This window comes from Bipolaris oryzae, assembly GCF_000523455.1.
Source record: "Bipolaris oryzae ATCC 44560 unplaced genomic scaffold scaffold_51, whole genome shotgun sequence".
Taxonomy (NCBI): domain Eukaryota; kingdom Fungi; phylum Ascomycota; class Dothideomycetes; order Pleosporales; family Pleosporaceae; genus Bipolaris; species Bipolaris oryzae.
Window position 1 is genome coordinate 99,082 of NW_006911327.1, and position 16,447 is coordinate 115,528.

Here is a 16,447-nt window from a genome sequence, read left to right on the forward strand (position 1 = left end):
ATACCACCCTGGACGCTGGTGCCGGACATCATCTGTCTGCATCTTCTGGTCTTTGCATTGTCGGAGTCTTCGATACTCCTTGGACATTGGCGTCATGGCGTAGTTGATTTTTTTTTAGCAAGACTCTGGATGAGCGACGCGGCTGGGTATGGACTTTGCACGCGATGGATCAACGACCTATATCCCCCACTGAATAATTATGAATACAATATATCAATACATGAAATGTTGCGCCAATCGTGATGCCTACTCGTTTCTTTTTTATGGCTATTTCTGGCAGTCCGCGTGGCTTTGGTCGGTCCCACGAGGCCGGACAGCCTTGGCGTGCTTGATCTCACGCAAGCTTCGGATGAACCACGCCCATCGGGCCTACCGATCTCCGCGGTGCATATCCTCCCAACATGGCAGATCTGCCATCCTTCACTCCCCGCGGCTGCTCGTCCCTTAGTTTTGCATGCGAGGGAATCCAAGGTTCAATTCACATGACGTCACTCATCCATGTGGCGTTCTCGTGCCGAGGCTATCGTGATCCAAATCAGTACAAGTCGCCTGCAGGCAGTTTCGCGGCACGCCGAGCCTATCATTCGGAGGTTCACTTAAGGACCAATTCGCCTCGGACGAAATCTCCAGGCATGCCATTTCCAGCCGCGCGGCACGATTGCAGAGGGCCGGATATGATATGCATGACAGCAGCCGCCAGCTAACTTGTCGATATCCGTGACCCTCCGCAAAGACGACCCTGACAAAGTCTGGGCCTTACGCCTCTGGAATCTTCGCTTACTGTTCCTGCGCATCCAACGCATTGCCCGAGTACAGCTCACCTGTATTCCTTAGGCCAACACATACCCTGTGTGTTGTATGTGCTTTGCCATTTACTACATCAAAGCCCGCGTGGATTCATGTCGCACTGTCACATGTACCCATGGCCGATGCAATCCCCAAGATCATCACCACGCCTGCCGGTCGAAGCGCCGCTCTCCAGAGGGAGGAAACCGCATCTTCAACCACGATTGACGGTAATCCCTCACACCTCGCTATTCGGGGAGTCGAATCGCTAATACTGAACTCCCATATAGCGCCGTTGTCGAACAAGAAACTTGTCGCAAAGCTGAGAAGCCCTACAGCATCACCTGCGCAGCAACACAATGATGCGCAACAAAATGGAGGAAGCTTGGGAAGTGCGATAGGACTGTCGGAAACACCCTTGGACCCGCTCTCGCAAGTATGTCTTTAAGGATTGCCTTTTGTGCCGACGTGGGAATACTACTAATGCAGTCGCTTTTAGCAAATCTTCAATAGAACAAATACGTCACCGGCGGCTCAGAAGCTTCGGTCGCAGAACTCGGAACCCGTCGCAAGTCAATTACCGAGAGAGTCGAATGATATTGGCATGGATAAGGTTAGTGGTGAGACAGCTCGCGGCGCTGGTGGGAGTAAGGCCGATAAGAAGTAAGTGCTTGCGAGTACAAGGTAAGGCGTCCGATAAACAAGGCTGACAACTTTCCTAGAAGAGTGTCGTTTCTCAGTCGCTTTATGGGCAGCACCAAGAAAAAGAGCAGCCCGGACGGTACAAGCGACAATAGCTCCGAACCAGACGACCCACGTCACGAGGGTATGAACGCCCAGCTCTATGTCAACAACCTCAGTTTCAGTCCAAAAACCCCGCATCCCCCGGCATATATCAAAGTGAGGGCAAAGTTCAAGAAGGAGAAGGAGTTTGATCGCGTCTTTCTCGCGCAAGAGCTGCGATCTGGGTCGGGAAGGAAAAGTCCGCCGGCCGCTGGATCAAACCCAGCGCCGCAATCTGGATCTGCAGCTACACATAATCCGATATGGGCTGTTGAATTCAGCAAGGATGGAAGATATCTTGCTGTGGGTGGACAGGATAGAGTGATTAGGGCATGGGCCGTGATAGACAGTCCAGAACGACGCCGAGCGCACGAGAACACTGAAAGAGATCGCCATGCGCATCATGAGGAGACCAAGCACCTCAGTGCGCCAGTGTTTGAGCAGAAGCCAATTCGTGAATACCAAGGACATACGTCGACTATCTTGGATTTGAGCTGGAGTAAGGTATGTTGTGGGATGATGGACTGTCAGAACGGTGTTACTAACAAGCAAAAGAACAATTTCCTCTTATCTTCATCAATGGATAAGACCGTACGCCTGTGGCACATAAGTCGCGACGAGAATCTGTGCACATTCAAACACTCCGACTTTGTGCCTTCGATACAGTTCCATCCCACCGATGATCGATTTTTCCTCGCTGGATCCTTGGATGCGAAATTGCGGCTTTGGAGTATTCCGGATAAGAGCGTTGCATATTCGACTACAGCTCCAGACATGATCACATCAGTCGCTTTTACACCCGACGGAAAGACGTGCATTGCAGGCACGCTTGGCGGACTTTGCCTGTTCTACGATACAGAGGGCCTAAAGTGGCAGGCACAGCTCCATGTCAAATCGACTAGAGGCCAGAATGCAAAGGGCAGCAAAATCACAGGTATTCAGGCAACGTATTGGCCACCGGGTAGTGAAGACGGTGAAGTCAAACTGCTGGTGTCGAGCAATGATTCAAGACTGCGGATATACAATATGAAGGATAAGACGCTGGAGATGAAGTTCCGCGGCCATCAAAATATGTGCAGCCAAATCCGGGCAACTTTCGCTGATGGCACCGGACATATTGTGTGTGGAAGTGAAGATCGTAAAACGTACATTTGGTCGACATCCGCGCTAGAAGGCGGTGAGAAAAGGGACCAGCGACCAATGGAAATGTTCGAAGCTCACAATTCAATCACTACTTGCGCGATTATCGCACCCATGCAGACAAGACGGCTTCTGAGCGCGTCAGAAGACCCAATCTTTGACCTTTGTAACCCACCACCGGTTACCTTGGTTTCAAAGGCGGAGTCTGTAGTATCATCGCGAGCACCTACGGAGACAGGATCGGCACATCTGACACCTGGACCTACAGACACACAATTCAAGAAGGCAGCGGGAAGTCCAGCATATATCGCACGTTCTGCACATAGAGGAGGCAACATTATTGTGACAGCCGACTATACCGGTGCACTCAAGGTGTTTCGACAAGACTGCGCGTTCCAGAAGCGCATACGACAGAGTGAGCAATGGGACACTACCCTAATGAAAAGAGCATCCGTCATCGGCCGCCCAAGCAGCATAATTTCCCGTACCAGCCGGTCCCGACGAGACAGCGTATCCACGCAGCCCCCCAACGATCGCATCATGACCTGGCGCCAAGACATAACCCACAGCAGCATCGACTCCGGCACCTCCCTCTCCGTCCGCAGCGCCTCCTCCCGCAAATCCCTCGCAGCCCTAAACCTCAACGCCTCCCCTTCCTCTCACTCCCATTCCCCCATCCTCCGGCCCCAGAAAACAAACGACTCCCACGACATCCCCCGTCCCACCGACACCCCCGGCACCTCCTCCTCCCGCGATCCCAGCACACCACCTATATACAGCACCACGCACTCCTCAACCTCCTCCTTACACAAGCACTCTGAAAAAGACGTTGATTCTCCTCCCCCTCCCTCTCCTCCCGCCAGAAACAACTCGACCATTAACGATAATCCAAACCCCCTCCTCCACCTCTCAGACCCCATTTCCAACCCTCTAGCCCTACTCAACGGCCAGTCTTGGTTGTTCTGGACGAGCAGCGCGAAGAAAACTATGGGTACGCCCGCGAGTTTGAGGCCGGATTTGGCGGCGAGGACTAGTTCCATTAGTGAGGTTAGTCGGTTGACGGATGAGCGGAGCGAGAGGAGTGATGGGGGGGAGTTTGACGAGGAGGAGGAAGGTGGTGAGAAGAGGGTGAGGTAGAGACGTGTGGTTTAGCTAAGGAGGGGAGTTTAACGGTTTTTTTTCTGTCTATTGTTTTTTTTCTGGGGTGGTAGTACTGCATAGAGGTGTTTCGGTGGGGTTTGCATATATATATACGTGGGATGAGTGGAATGAATTTTTTTTGTTGTTGGTTGGCTGATTTGGTTGTTAAGGAGTTTGAAGGAGTTTGCATCTGTGTGTGTTTTCTCCCATGCACTTGTTCCTAATAAGTCATTAATTGTCTTTGGTTGAAGTAGTATTAGGTATTCTCAGGACATAAATTAAGAAAACTGCATTTTGGTGTCACTGAATACTGTTATCTGGTGGGGTTAGTACATATCCGTCTATGGAAAAAATCTGCAGCCCATGCGCGTGTCACCGACATTATTCAATCGTCTTCAACTCTGATTTGCAAAAAAATGAGTATCCCATGCCTGATACTGGGCAAAAAAGATGACCTAACCAGGGGTCGAACCTGGAATCTCTTGATGTCGAATGAATCGTAGTCAAGCGCCTTGCCATTGGGCCATTAGGCCGATTTGTTTCAATCGATGGAAGAGATAGAATTTAATCCACATATATCCACTGATGTAGACGCGCACAAAACTAAGCAACATCCATTATGCAGCACCAGAGTCGTAACTCTTCTCAACACCGTGAAAACTTTTCCAAAGCACCATCATCCCACGCAATCGCCCTGTGGAGTCACAAAACCTCTTCCCCAACCTCGCTAACCCGATCCGACTCTAGCGTCCCAAGAACCCCTGTCCATATACCTCCCCCATCTCCCGGTCGGTCAGTCGCGCGCGCCAGCAAACAAAACCCGGCTACTACCCCCCACGCGCGCTCAACCATCTCATCGCCCAATAATCTCTCCCTTGCAAAATAAGAAAAAACAAAATAAAAAGAAAGAGCTTGGAAGAAAACGGGCGTAAACCTCGCGGTGGGGGGATTTTTTTGAAAGAAGGAGAAGAAGAAGAGATGGACGACGCGGACCCCATGGCCGAGAAAGTGCAATCGCTAAGCGACTTGGAGCTCGCGGTGCTGATTTGTCTTGTTGCAGAGCAACACTGCGTTATCGAGTGTGAGATGGAGAGTTTGCGGGGGGTGCAGGTGGAACTTGAACTTGTACGTCTTCCCCCTCTTCCTCTACGCCAGTTGGAAAGTCTGTGGAGAAGAAGGAAGTATGTTTGAGGAGAGGGGTTGTGAGGGGGGGCTAACGAAAGAAATAGGTAGCAGCCAAAGTCTTTGGGTTGACATGTGCGGTGCTGGAGTGTGAGGAAGGGATGTCGCTGGATGAGTTTGGGAGGGGGATTTTAGTGGATGGGGAGGAGGGGGATGGGGGCAGAATTGCGAATGTGGTTGTTGCACGGGATTTGAATCGGGCGAGTGAGCAGGTGCAGGTTCAGGCTTTGGAGGTGAGGTTAGTTCGGTGCGTGGGCTGGGGGTGGTTTTGCTAATGCGTGATGGTGTAGCTTATACGCGGGAAACGGAATTTCACGAGGACGGCGGTGCATGCGGCGCCGAAGCCGTTTTTGTTTGTTGCGTTGAATGCAGCGGATAGTCCGAGGTTGACTATGCATTTGGTGGGTTGTGGTTGGAGTCTCTTTTGGAATGGGGGGTTTGCTAATGTGGATGCAGAATGATCAGTTTTTCATTTCGCATAGACATCAAGTCGAAGATGGGCTGCCGAATCTTGAAGAATTGCAGGAGAAGGAACGCGGTTTTGATGATGCTTCTTCGATGTCTTCGGTGGTGCGTACGATTCCGTTTATGGCAGGGAAACACAAACCACAGAGTGCATTGTTCACATCAGAAGTAAGTCCTTTGGATCGACTAGCCGATGATAACTAACAATTTCAGGATCTCGCAAACCTAGCAAAGCTTACAGCAGGAGTCAAGATTAGCTCAGAAGTGCGGGCATATCTATACAATATCGTCGTCTTCATGAGGCTACATCGTGCAGTTGCAGGAGGAGTGTCGGCGCTAGCTACAAGACACTTCAGCATATTGGCCCAGTAAGTTGAGCGCTGCTCGGGACGAATGAAGCTGATTGTGCTAGTACACTTGCCCCACTCCACGGCCTGGACTACATGTCTCCGTCCATGGTTGCACTGGCCGCTCGGAAGATATATCCACATCGCATCGTCATCACTGCGCCGGAGAACGAACGCAGCATGCAATGGGGTAGCTCTTTGGAAGCGGTGAAGGCAGTGTTGGAAGGTGTCACCCCTGAGGACGTGATTGAGGAAGTGCTCGAGTCGGTCGAGGTACCATTGTAGCAGTACCACTAGGCAAGAGCTGAGTAAGGATGTGTGTTGCTCATCTCATCGGGGCGTGGTGGGTGTGATTGGTAGCCGGTGGGGTCGCAGGGCCTGCCCCTCGCAAAGTGGGACCGTGGCGGCGCGTTGATTCATGCAGCCGCCTCGACGTCAATTACGCACAGGGTACCAGGGAACAGACTACAAAACGCCGGCGGTACCTCGCAATCTTGTGGCTGTTCTGCTGCCCTTTTGCGCGCTTCCACAATGGCAACAACCTACTTCGACCAACTGAGTCCGGGCGTCCAGGGCGCAATCGAGGTACCTGACGCTCACCAGACGTCATAGCCATGCGCTTATACTAACTTCCTTATTGAGAGCGAGCTTGGGGACCAAGATTCCAAGAGTATCGCCAGCGTAAATAGCCATGATGATGCCTTAGAGGTGCGCATTGAGTTGTTTTCCCGCTTTTTTTTCTTTTACTCTCGCTCACAAACACCCGCAGGTGGTTTTCGAAGGCGGATATAACGGCCACCGCCGCAAAGCCTCCCTCGCACCCCACCCTTCAGGCAAGATGACGTCGCGTCCGGACAACGACCGCCGCACCACAGCGTGCATTGTTCACTCGCTTCTTGAGAAGCACGAGGGCCTGCCCGTCAAGGACCATTCGCAATCGTATGAAGGTCTGGCCCAGGAGCGGCGTGTCGACAAGGATGCGCTCAAGGAGCACACTCATGAGCGGGAGCACTCGCGGCTGTTGACCAAGAAGGAGCTGTCGGACATGGCTTTTGGCATCCGGGAACTCTCCAAGAAGCTGTCGCAGATCCGCCTGAAGCTGCACGTCAAAAACATCTTCATACTAGGCAAAGCCCACGACGAGGGTCTCATCAAGCATTCGCGTGAGGTCACCGAGTGGTTGCTGACCAAGGACTCGGCATACACGGTGTATGTTTTGGCTTTGCGATACAATGGGCAGCACTGACAGGATGCAGCTATGTGGAGCAAACATTGAAGGACAACCATATCTTCAATGCCAAAGACGTTCTCGAAAAGGACGGGTTCAAGGGGCGTCTCAAGTTCTGGACAAATGAAATGTGCGCACAGAGGCCGCAGACCTTTGATATCGTCTTGGCGGTATGAAAGCGAAATCGATTTGAGCCGTACAGGACTAACGGTTCTGCAGCTTGGTGGTGATGGTACAGTTTTGTACGCATCATGGCTCTTCCAACGCATCGTCCCTCCGACCATTGCCTTTTCACTTGGATCTCTTGGTTTCCTCACCAAATTTGACTTTGACCTCTATCCACAATCTCTTTCTCGAGCTTTCGCAGACGGTATAACAGTTAGCCTACGCCTTCGATTCGAAGCCACCATTATGCGGTCTCAAGAGCGCGATCCCAAGGGACGCGATTTGGTCGAGGAACTTATCGGAGAAGAGTCTGAAGATCATCACACGCATTACTCGGATGGAACTCACAACATTTTGAATGAAGTGGTTGTCGATCGAGGGCCAAATCCAACCATGTCGTCCATTGAGCTGTTTGGCGACGATGAGCACTTTACTACGGTCCAAGCCGATGGTATCTGTGTATCCACACCTACGGGATCTACTGCATACAACCTTGCAGCCGGCGGCTCGCTCTGCCATCCAGACAACCCAGTTGTTCTCGTAACCGCCATATGTGCGCACACGCTGTCGTTCCGGCCAATTATCCTACCCGATACCATTGTACTACGCTGTGGAGTACCCTACGATGCAAGGACAAGCTCGTGGGCTAGTTTTGACGGAAGAGAAAGAGTGGAACTGAAGCCTGGCGATTACGTGACAATTAGTGCCAGCCGTTTCCCGTTCCCGAGCGTGCTGCCGTTGGATAAGAGGCGGACGGATTGGATCGATAGTATATCGAGGACTCTGAACTGGAATAGTAGGCAGAAGCAGAAGGCGTTTAAAGAGTGGAGCTCGGAGAAATAGAGGGTATTGAGGGAGATGAGGAATAATCAGGTCTGGCAAGATGAATAGACGGCATTGCATGACCAGGTCCATTCAGTGTTAATTCCAGCATTTCCCCGGTTAATACAAGATCTCCAGCAAGTAACTCTTAATGTCATGCTCGTCTTTAATTTGCTTGCCCCATGATTTTTTTGCACTATTGGAGAACAGCTGTTTTGCAGAATAGTGAAAAATGACAAAGTCTAAGTTATGAATACGAAGGGACTGTTTTGGAGCAATTCATATACCTCATGGGATACCCAGGTACGACGACGTATCTCCGATTAGCATATGGTTCACAATACCAGTGTTTAGATATCTATAGTTGTCAAGTATTACATGTGCTAGCTTTGGCTAAACCATCTCAAAGCCGCACAACCGAAATTCGGTAGTATCTCAAATCACACACACACACACACACAAAAAGCTAGCCTCCTAAACAAACAAAGGCCCATACCCCGTCCCTTCCCCCCTTTGCACATCCGCCTCCATCGGCTCTTCAAACCCCACACCATTTGCTGCTTCCCCCTCACTAACAGGCATCGGCATCTCCCTCCACAACCCTTGAATCCTCCTCGCACTCTCCAGAAACCTATCCTGCAGTCTCGCATACTCCTTCGCTGTGATCTCCCCGTCTCGCTTTCGAAACACACCATTCACCATGACATGCTTGATATCCCCAACATTTGCATGCAGCATAATCGCCGCAACGGGATCGCTCCAACCCAGCACGCTGGGTGCGCGCCCGTTCCAGACGAGGATGTCTGCTTTGGCTCCGGGAGCTAAGATGCCAATGTCTGGGCGGCGGAGGGCGAGGCCGCCGTTGCGGGTTGCGAGGAGGAAGGCTTGGTTTGCTGACATTGGGTTGCGGGCGGGGATGTGGCGGCGGTTTATGACCTCTGTGTAGAGAGTTTTTCTTACGCCCTGGAGCCAGAGGCGGGCTTGGGTGAGGATGTCGGAGGAGAAGGTGAAGTGGGTGTCTATGCCGAGGGATGCTTGGTCCATGAGGAGGTGGGAGTTTGGGTGGAGGTGGCCGTAGTGCATTTCTGACTCCGGGGTTGTGGAGATGAAATGGTTGTATTGGCGCAGAAGCTGGGCGTCAGTGGGGGTGTGGTAACTGGCATGGGCGAAGATTATGGGGATGGAGGTGTTGAGGATGTTGAAGGGTTGGAGGACCGAGGGGAAGTTGGGGGCGCCGTAGATGCCGCCGTTGGCGTGGGTGGTTAGGACGGATACGTTGTGTTCGCTGATACCTGGGTCAGTACTCGTTGAACGGTCCCTGGGGGAAGTCACTTACATTGCGAGATCTAGGACGTGACGAGTTTCTCTCTTGTTATTGCTACTGAAGTTGTCATACGAGATAGCCAAGTTGGTGGGTGATTTATGGAATCGGGCATCCCTGGCCAAGTCTCGGAAAAGCTTTGTTTGCCCTTCAATTGTAAAGTTTGGATAGCTTTCGAAGTAGTACGCGAACTCAGCTCGGACACCGCTTTCGAACGTGGCATTCAGTGCTGCCATGGCATGCTCTGCTGACCATGTGCAGTGTGGGTAGTCCACGATGGTCGTGACGCCTCCATTCAGGGCTTCGTACAATCCGACTAGCTGACCAATGTACACATCCTCGGGCGTGAACAATCTAGCAGCAGGCGAGTCGGTGCCGTAGCGTTGGAAGTATGTCATAAGAGTGGTATTAGAGCCTAGGGTCTTGAAAGCCGTCTGCCAGCTATGGCGGTGCGTGTCGACAAAGCCTGTTGAAATGATGTCGTTGGTCGCATCAACGACTTCCAAGTCGGATGGCAGGGTACCATTATATGATCCTGAAAAGACGGCGGAAATCGTGTCATTTTCTACAAGGACAGAACCGTTACGAATGACATCGAGGTAGTTGGCGGGTGCATCCCAAGTGATTACTGTTCCGCCCTGAAGTAGCGTGGCAGCACTACTGAGTGTAGCGTATGTTAGGGTGTAAAGAAGCCAAAGCCGGGTCACAACGTCAGCAGACAGCATTTTGAAGGATCTCAATTGCGACTTGGCTCTTCGAATTCAACTGAACCCCGCATCTTATACTGCATCGTATTTTTCTCATGATATGCATAACATCATATCACATCTGCCGATCTGCGGAAACAAGAGTGCTGCAATAGCTGCACGTGCAGGGCCGATGACGTGAAGCCAAGATGAATTAACAAAGAATTTTGTATACGCCCCATCTTTTCAAAACTCTTTAACCGGCAGAAGATGGCTGCAGAAAATTCCAGTGGAGCTCGGAAAACACGAAAAGATGGCAGTGGAGAGGAGAGGACTTGGCAGGCGATGACGCACAGGCCAAGGTGGAGTTGAAGACCAGGCAGCAGGTCACGTGCGTGCCAGGCATCAGATTACGTGAGCAGAGCACAGATTCCTTTTCCCTTGGGGTATAAATGGAGGGCGTGGCCCTACCTTTACTCCTCATACTTACCTTCTTGCGATGGCCCAGCTCAAGCTTTGGGTCCATCTGATAGTCTCGTCTGCATTGCACAGCGCGGTATGGGACTGTCACGAGCTTCCTTCGGGAATCTCGGCGGGGCAATTTTTGTTGGTCGGCTTTTTAGCTTTTCATTGATTCCATCGCTTTGGCGGTGCATTGAGGAAGGGCTGTCATCGGGGTGGCGAGAAGGGGGTCATGATGTCTCTTGATGGTGGCTGCCGTGTGTGATGGAGGTGTGCCGTGGCGAAATCGTATACTCTGCGAAACCCGATTCAACGCACTCGAGTCACGCGTCCAAGGCCCGTATACAAGTACGTGTCGATAGCCTTCCAAGACGGTGGTCGTTGACCTCTATCGTTTGTACGTGACACGACCAATCGGACGCGTCGAGTGAGGCGAATGAACGTGAAACGACGCGTCAAGCTGGCGGTACTGCAGACCTTCACACAAACCAACAACTCCAAAGGCCGCCCCGAACTGGACAACGACAAAATAATCCGGCGCTTTGCATTCCTTTTCGCCTCTTAGCCATTGTCTCTGCTTCGAACCAGACTTTCGCGAATGGGACCCGGGTCCATAGCTACAAGATCAAACAATGGAGAAGAGGTGCAAATATCAAACAAGATGTTCATCGACTTGTCTTGAGAGACGATAGAAGACTATAGTGAAGAGACATGGTCACGTCTAACGGCTTACTGTAGTACCTGTCGATATGAGCAAAGTCGTGTTTGAAAGCTCCGCGGACCCCGTACATCCACTACGTCACTAATACCCGCGTCAGCACCCCTAGCACGACGTATACATCTAACATCACAATTACAGTGACAGGCGCATGCCCCATGACAATCAGCTACTCAAGTAAACGGTACAATTGGATTGCCATCGAGCGCCCATCGAACCAGAGTCTGGGAGAGAATATGTAGTCTTGATGGACAATGGCCACCGCGCGTAGAAGGCAGTATTTTGATACACCAATTGGTTTGATCGGATAACTTCGGGGTTGCTGAATCCGAATACTCATTCGCTGCATCTACTTCGGTATTGACGCGGTCCCATGGAGGTTGCAAGAATCCGAGCGGGAGTAGTGAACCCCATCATGAGGGACTCTCGGGGCCGATGTGTGCCAAAACACCAACCATATGCAGTGGTCCTGTCGTAGATACGAGTCTTCTCTAATCTCAGTTTCGGTGTCTCGCACCCAAAATTACGTATAGGCGTTCCTCAAGCCAGCACGTCATATTCGCCATCAGATTCGTGTAGCTCTAGCTGGAGTCCGCGGAACCCCGTATAACGTAGTGAATGACTACATTTCGTCACAATTAATACTAAACTCGAGATAAGCGAGACGACTATGCACCACATTCTCCGATCGGGGTAGGGCTGCCAATCATAAGTTGCATTCAACACTATTGCTTCTGCCTAGATGTACTCTACTAGCGATCGAAAGGAATGCGGATGGAAGCCATTTTCATGACGCGTTGAACTCCAGTTGTAGGCAAGACGGCGGACAAGAAGCCGCTCACGGGAACGTCATCTAGCCATCTATACGTACATAAATCTCAATCTTAAAGGTTTCCTAGAGATCATTCACTACCATAAATACCCATTCAAGATGCTCTTCACTCCTCAAATCCGCACCATCTCACGACCTTTGATCCGACAGATACCCATCTTCAAACAAACTTCCACCAGAATGTCTTCTACCAACCAGCACGGCCAGGGCGCTTCCCACGCCACCGGACAGAGCGCTGTTCCCGGCAAGATCCAAGAGGCTGCCCCAAAGGGCCTTGAGGAGTCCCTCCCCGAGAGCGTAAGTTTTGATATCTACGTTGCTGTTCACTTGGACTTTTCTAACATGGTCATCCTAGGTTCACCCCACTGGCAGCAACCCAAACAGCCAGTCCACAAGCAAGACCCACGCTCTCAACGACGGCGAAGACTCCATCGTTCCCAAGAAGATTCAGGAAATCGTTCCCGAGTCTGTCGAGAAGGGTGAGCACTTAGGATTAATATGTCTAAATAAACGCTTGCTAACTTAACGGAAAGCCCTCCCCAACGCCATCCACAACACTGGCAACAAGTAGATCTTTGATACCGGTCTAATACAAGAAATGCGAATGAACGCGTCAATGCAATGAGCTTATAATGCCACCACGATATGTCATCTGTATATAGCCTGAATGAATAAAGAATATCGGATAAAAAGAGTTACACTGCTATTGATGATGGGGACTATGAGAATTGGTTTATGCAGGTTCATGGACTGCACATTTCGAGAAAGAATTCTTTGGAATAGCTAGCTCTACTTCTCTCAAACACAACAAGATATATTTATAAGAAGCAGTTTTGACTTCCGAACTCTATACGATTTCCCTCATGACCACTCAGCAATTGTCGCCACAGGGTGAGCACGACTTTCTGGGCGGCAGAGATAGGTTTACTCGGACCGGGGTTGTCAAGCCATGTGCATTCTGCATCACAACCAAGAGGGTTTAGTATTGATAGGTCGTGGGTCTGAGTCCGACGGAATGCCCGGATTAAAACGGCCGCATTCACAAAGTGGTAAAGAAACATATAGATATGTAAAACTTCGAGAGTTCTACGTACATATCGGTATACTAAAAGAACAGACTATGTTATTCCGTAATACTATTATATAATTGTATTGTTTCAATAAAACCCCGTTTTCATGAATGTAGTTTGCATTCGGGGACTAAGAGTGTGGGCGTACCTGACGCTAGCGCAGAGCCGCGGCGAGGGTGACGTTTGTTGCCCCGCCACCCCTCCACAACTTCAACTGTTTTTCTAACCGCCATCATCATCATCATCGCCACGTCGCGACACCTGTGACACTACTCAAAACCAAGATACTTCAATATGGCGTCTGCTACTGCTGCCGATATCCAGGGACCCTCTCACCCGAACCCAGAAGGGCTCAACACATCCGCAAGCACGCAATTCCCTCCCATCAATATCGGCACACGCAACTCGGTTCTGGCCCAAATCCAGGCGCGTGCGGTTGAAAAGAGCCTCAAGGAAGCGAACCCTCAGAGGACATACAACATATGTCCTGTAGTGGTTCAAGGTGACAGGGACAAGATCACGCCTTTGCAACAGCTGAGCCAAGGTGAAAATGCAAAGAGTTTATGGACCGGAGAGTTGGAGAGCATGTTAGAGTCGGGCGATCTGGACATAATTGTGCACTGTCTAAAGGGTATATGAGCTGATACCTAAGATTGATCTAGAGCTGAGCTGACGGGCCCTGAACAGACATGCCTACTCAGCTACCAGAACACCTCGAACTCGGCGCCATTCTCGAACGTGAAGATCCTCGCGATGCCCTGATTATCTCTCCCCGCCTACCCAAAGAAACCACACTGGCCACATTGCCTCAAGGTGCCACCATTGGAACGTCGTCTGTGCGCCGAGCTGCGACACTACGAATGCTATACCCACACCTGAAGTTTGCCGACTTGAGAGGCAACGTCGGTACGAGGTTAGGTAAGCTCGATGCCGAAGATTCCCCGTACTCAGCTATCATCTTAGCTGCTGCTGGTCTGAAACGCATGGGTCTTGATAACCGCATCACACAATATCTGAGTGGCAGCAATGGGGGTATGCTGCATGCTGTTGGTCAGGGCGCTTTGGGCATTGAAATCAGAAAAAACGACAAGGCCATGAAGGAGCTTTTGAGCACTATCCGATGCGAACGAACAACGAGGGCGTGTTCAGCGGAGCGGACACTATTGAGGACCCTAGAAGGAGGCTGCAGCGTACCTATTGGTGTTGAGACATCATGGAGAGGCGGAAAAGGCCTGACCGTTGGTACACAGCCAGCAAAAGACTACGACAAACACGGAAATGCCATGGAAGAGGAAGAGCCAAGTTTTGATGATCAAGAATTGGTATTGAAGGCTTTGGTGGTCAGCGTTGATGGCAAAGAATCCGTCACAGCCGAGGCTGCCCGAAAAGTTCGCAATGCGGAAGAGGCAGAAGAAATGGGAAGAGAGGTTGCCAAGGCTCTGATCGAAAAGGGTGCGGATAAAATCTTGCAAAAGATCAGTGTAGAGAAGCAATGGGCAGCCAAGAAGCAGCTTGAAGAGTTGAAGGCGAAGTCTGTCGGCTCATAGATTGTGACTTGGAGAATCAAGAATTGAAGGGAATATTCACAGAATACTGACAGCGCGTACGATCAGTGATTGATGCTGGGCACGAAGTTCCCAAACAATGGTTTACTTGAATATTAGATTATGAAGACATTATGACTGCATACTGAGAAATCTTTTATATATATTGGAGAACTCGATAGCCTCGGAATACAGAAAGTAGAAATTACACAATATTGCGAGTGCAACAACTTCTGGTATCTAGCCTTGAAACACAATCTCAACAGTAGAAACAACTAACCTAATCACACCCCGATATCACTTGCTCACCCTGATCAAAAATCAACAAATAAACAACAAACGGGCTCCAAAATGTGTGAACGCCACTGGACCCAATACCTCCACTGCAACCACGAGCACCGACCCATGCGACACACCTACCGCTGTCACCGCGTCGACGCCGATGCACGGCCCGAGTTGTGTTCCGTGTTCAAGAAAGTAAGGAGAAAGATCAAGTATCCAGACATGTGTGATGATTGTCGCGATGCTGGGGTTGAGGTGGATGAGGGGTATAAGGCTGGGAGGTATGGGTAAGGGGTAAGATGAAGTGAGAGAGGAGAGAGAGAGGGGGAGGGATTTATGTGGACAAGGAATATGGAAGGAGATTGAGGTGGGATTTTGAAATGTACGGGAATGCATGTGCAAATGTGTGAGATTATGAAATCTATTCGTAAAGCACAGGCATTAAGAATAATTGCTGGGCTCAAGAAGAATGAACGGAGATGAGCAAGAATTCACCCTTTTGCTGAATATACATGGACTGTGTAGGTGATGGGTATGGGAGGGCACAGAAGGTGGGAATCTCTGATATCCCTTGTCTGCAGAACGGCGGCTGCTTGCAGGTTCGAGTCACTTGTGGTCGTCTGAATCAGCCCTGATGGATGCGCCGCCAGCTCACTTAGGAAAACCAAAGAAGTTACCATCTAGATTGGGTAGGAGCAGAGACAGGGGAAAGAACGTAGTGGATGGGTAGTACTGTCCTTATTCCCGGTAGATACCGGTGGTGGTGGTGGTGGTGGTGGTGGTGTGCTATTGTTCTGAATCAGTGTGGTGAAGGGGTGTCGCCAGGTTTGGGTATGGGTGTGCAGCATGACCCGTCGCAGGGGCATCTGACTTGGTGCTCGGAGTAGGGTTGGATAGCGTGACCAAAAACCTGGTACTGGCTTGTTACATCTGAATCGACATGTGCCAGCTCGCCGCCTTCCGCGGACAAAGCGGGTACATTGGGCGGCGGCGTGATGTTTCGGGTAAACCTACTTCATAGGTTGCTTGACCGATGACGGGACGTCCCGAATCGGTGTCCGTCCTTTTTCCAAGCCATCAATTTGTTCCTTTTTTGTGGTCTCGTGCTGTGATTCACGCATGCATGGTCACGTTGACTACGGTTGCCCTCTAGATAACATTGACCCGTTGTACCTCATGCGTATCGGGAATGACTGATTTATCCATCGGGTTTCTATGGATGCATAGTCACTTTGATGAAATTATATCTGAGTACGTGTTCCCCATTAATGTGGAGTAGCAGACATGGTCCGTGATGTATCGTTTGTTTTTTGTAGGCGTCCTTGTACTACGATCGATCCCCTATGATCAACAGTCCTTGCGCCGACAAAACTGCAACTAGGCTACGCATTGTAACTTATCTGTCAAATACCATAGCGCAAAGACCATACATCACAAAAACCGCGGATAATCGGCAACAAGTAGGAGATTCATT

The 16,447-nt window shown here is 50.6% G+C and overlaps 6 protein-coding genes across 6 annotated transcripts; 5 read left to right on the top strand and 1 right to left on the bottom strand.

The window, feature by feature from the left end:
- Window positions 1-922: 922 nt before the first annotated feature.
- On the top strand, window positions 923-3,846 carry COCMIDRAFT_36098 (uncharacterized protein; the record flags this gene model as incomplete). The annotated part of the gene is made up of 5 exons (XM_007689025.1): window positions 923-1,016; window positions 1,077-1,222; window positions 1,286-1,449; window positions 1,509-2,073; window positions 2,125-3,846. 5 exons carry the CDS (start codon window positions 923-925, stop codon window positions 3,844-3,846), a joined length of 2,691 nt encoding a protein of 896 aa, XP_007687215.1.
- A 981-nt stretch (window positions 3,847-4,827) lies between these two features.
- On the top strand, window positions 4,828-6,128 carry COCMIDRAFT_4648 (uncharacterized protein; the record flags this gene model as incomplete). The annotated part of the gene is made up of 6 exons (XM_007689011.1): window positions 4,828-4,974; window positions 5,079-5,264; window positions 5,322-5,432; window positions 5,488-5,664; window positions 5,710-5,864; window positions 5,909-6,128. The coding sequence occupies 6 exons, from the start codon at window positions 4,828-4,830 to the stop codon at window positions 6,126-6,128; spliced, it is 996 nt and encodes a 331-aa protein (XP_007687201.1).
- Window positions 6,129-6,374: 246 nt separating this feature from the next.
- On the top strand, window positions 6,375-8,079 carry COCMIDRAFT_4649 (uncharacterized protein; the record flags this gene model as incomplete). Its single annotated transcript, XM_007689012.1, has 5 exons — window positions 6,375-6,428; window positions 6,486-6,551; window positions 6,613-7,052; window positions 7,100-7,241; window positions 7,291-8,079. 5 exons carry the CDS (start codon window positions 6,375-6,377, stop codon window positions 8,077-8,079), a joined length of 1,491 nt encoding a protein of 496 aa, XP_007687202.1.
- Window positions 8,080-8,532: 453 nt separating this feature from the next.
- COCMIDRAFT_93391 (uncharacterized protein) lies at window positions 8,533-10,104 on the bottom strand (the record flags this gene model as incomplete). Its single annotated transcript, XM_007689058.1, has 2 exons — window positions 8,533-9,343; window positions 9,395-10,104. 2 exons carry the CDS (start codon window positions 10,102-10,104, stop codon window positions 8,533-8,535), a joined length of 1,521 nt encoding a protein of 506 aa, XP_007687248.1.
- A 2,072-nt stretch (window positions 10,105-12,176) lies between these two features.
- On the top strand, window positions 12,177-12,648 carry COCMIDRAFT_36102 (uncharacterized protein; the record flags this gene model as incomplete). Its single annotated transcript, XM_007689026.1, has 3 exons — window positions 12,177-12,374; window positions 12,433-12,556; window positions 12,611-12,648. The coding sequence occupies 3 exons, from the start codon at window positions 12,177-12,179 to the stop codon at window positions 12,646-12,648; spliced, it is 360 nt and encodes a 119-aa protein (XP_007687216.1).
- A 793-nt stretch (window positions 12,649-13,441) lies between these two features.
- COCMIDRAFT_93307 (uncharacterized protein) lies at window positions 13,442-14,694 on the top strand (the record flags this gene model as incomplete). The annotated part of the gene is made up of 2 exons (XM_007689059.1): window positions 13,442-13,778; window positions 13,835-14,694. 2 exons carry the CDS (start codon window positions 13,442-13,444, stop codon window positions 14,692-14,694), a joined length of 1,197 nt encoding a protein of 398 aa, XP_007687249.1.
- Between the last annotated feature and the right edge of the window lie 1,753 nt (window positions 14,695-16,447).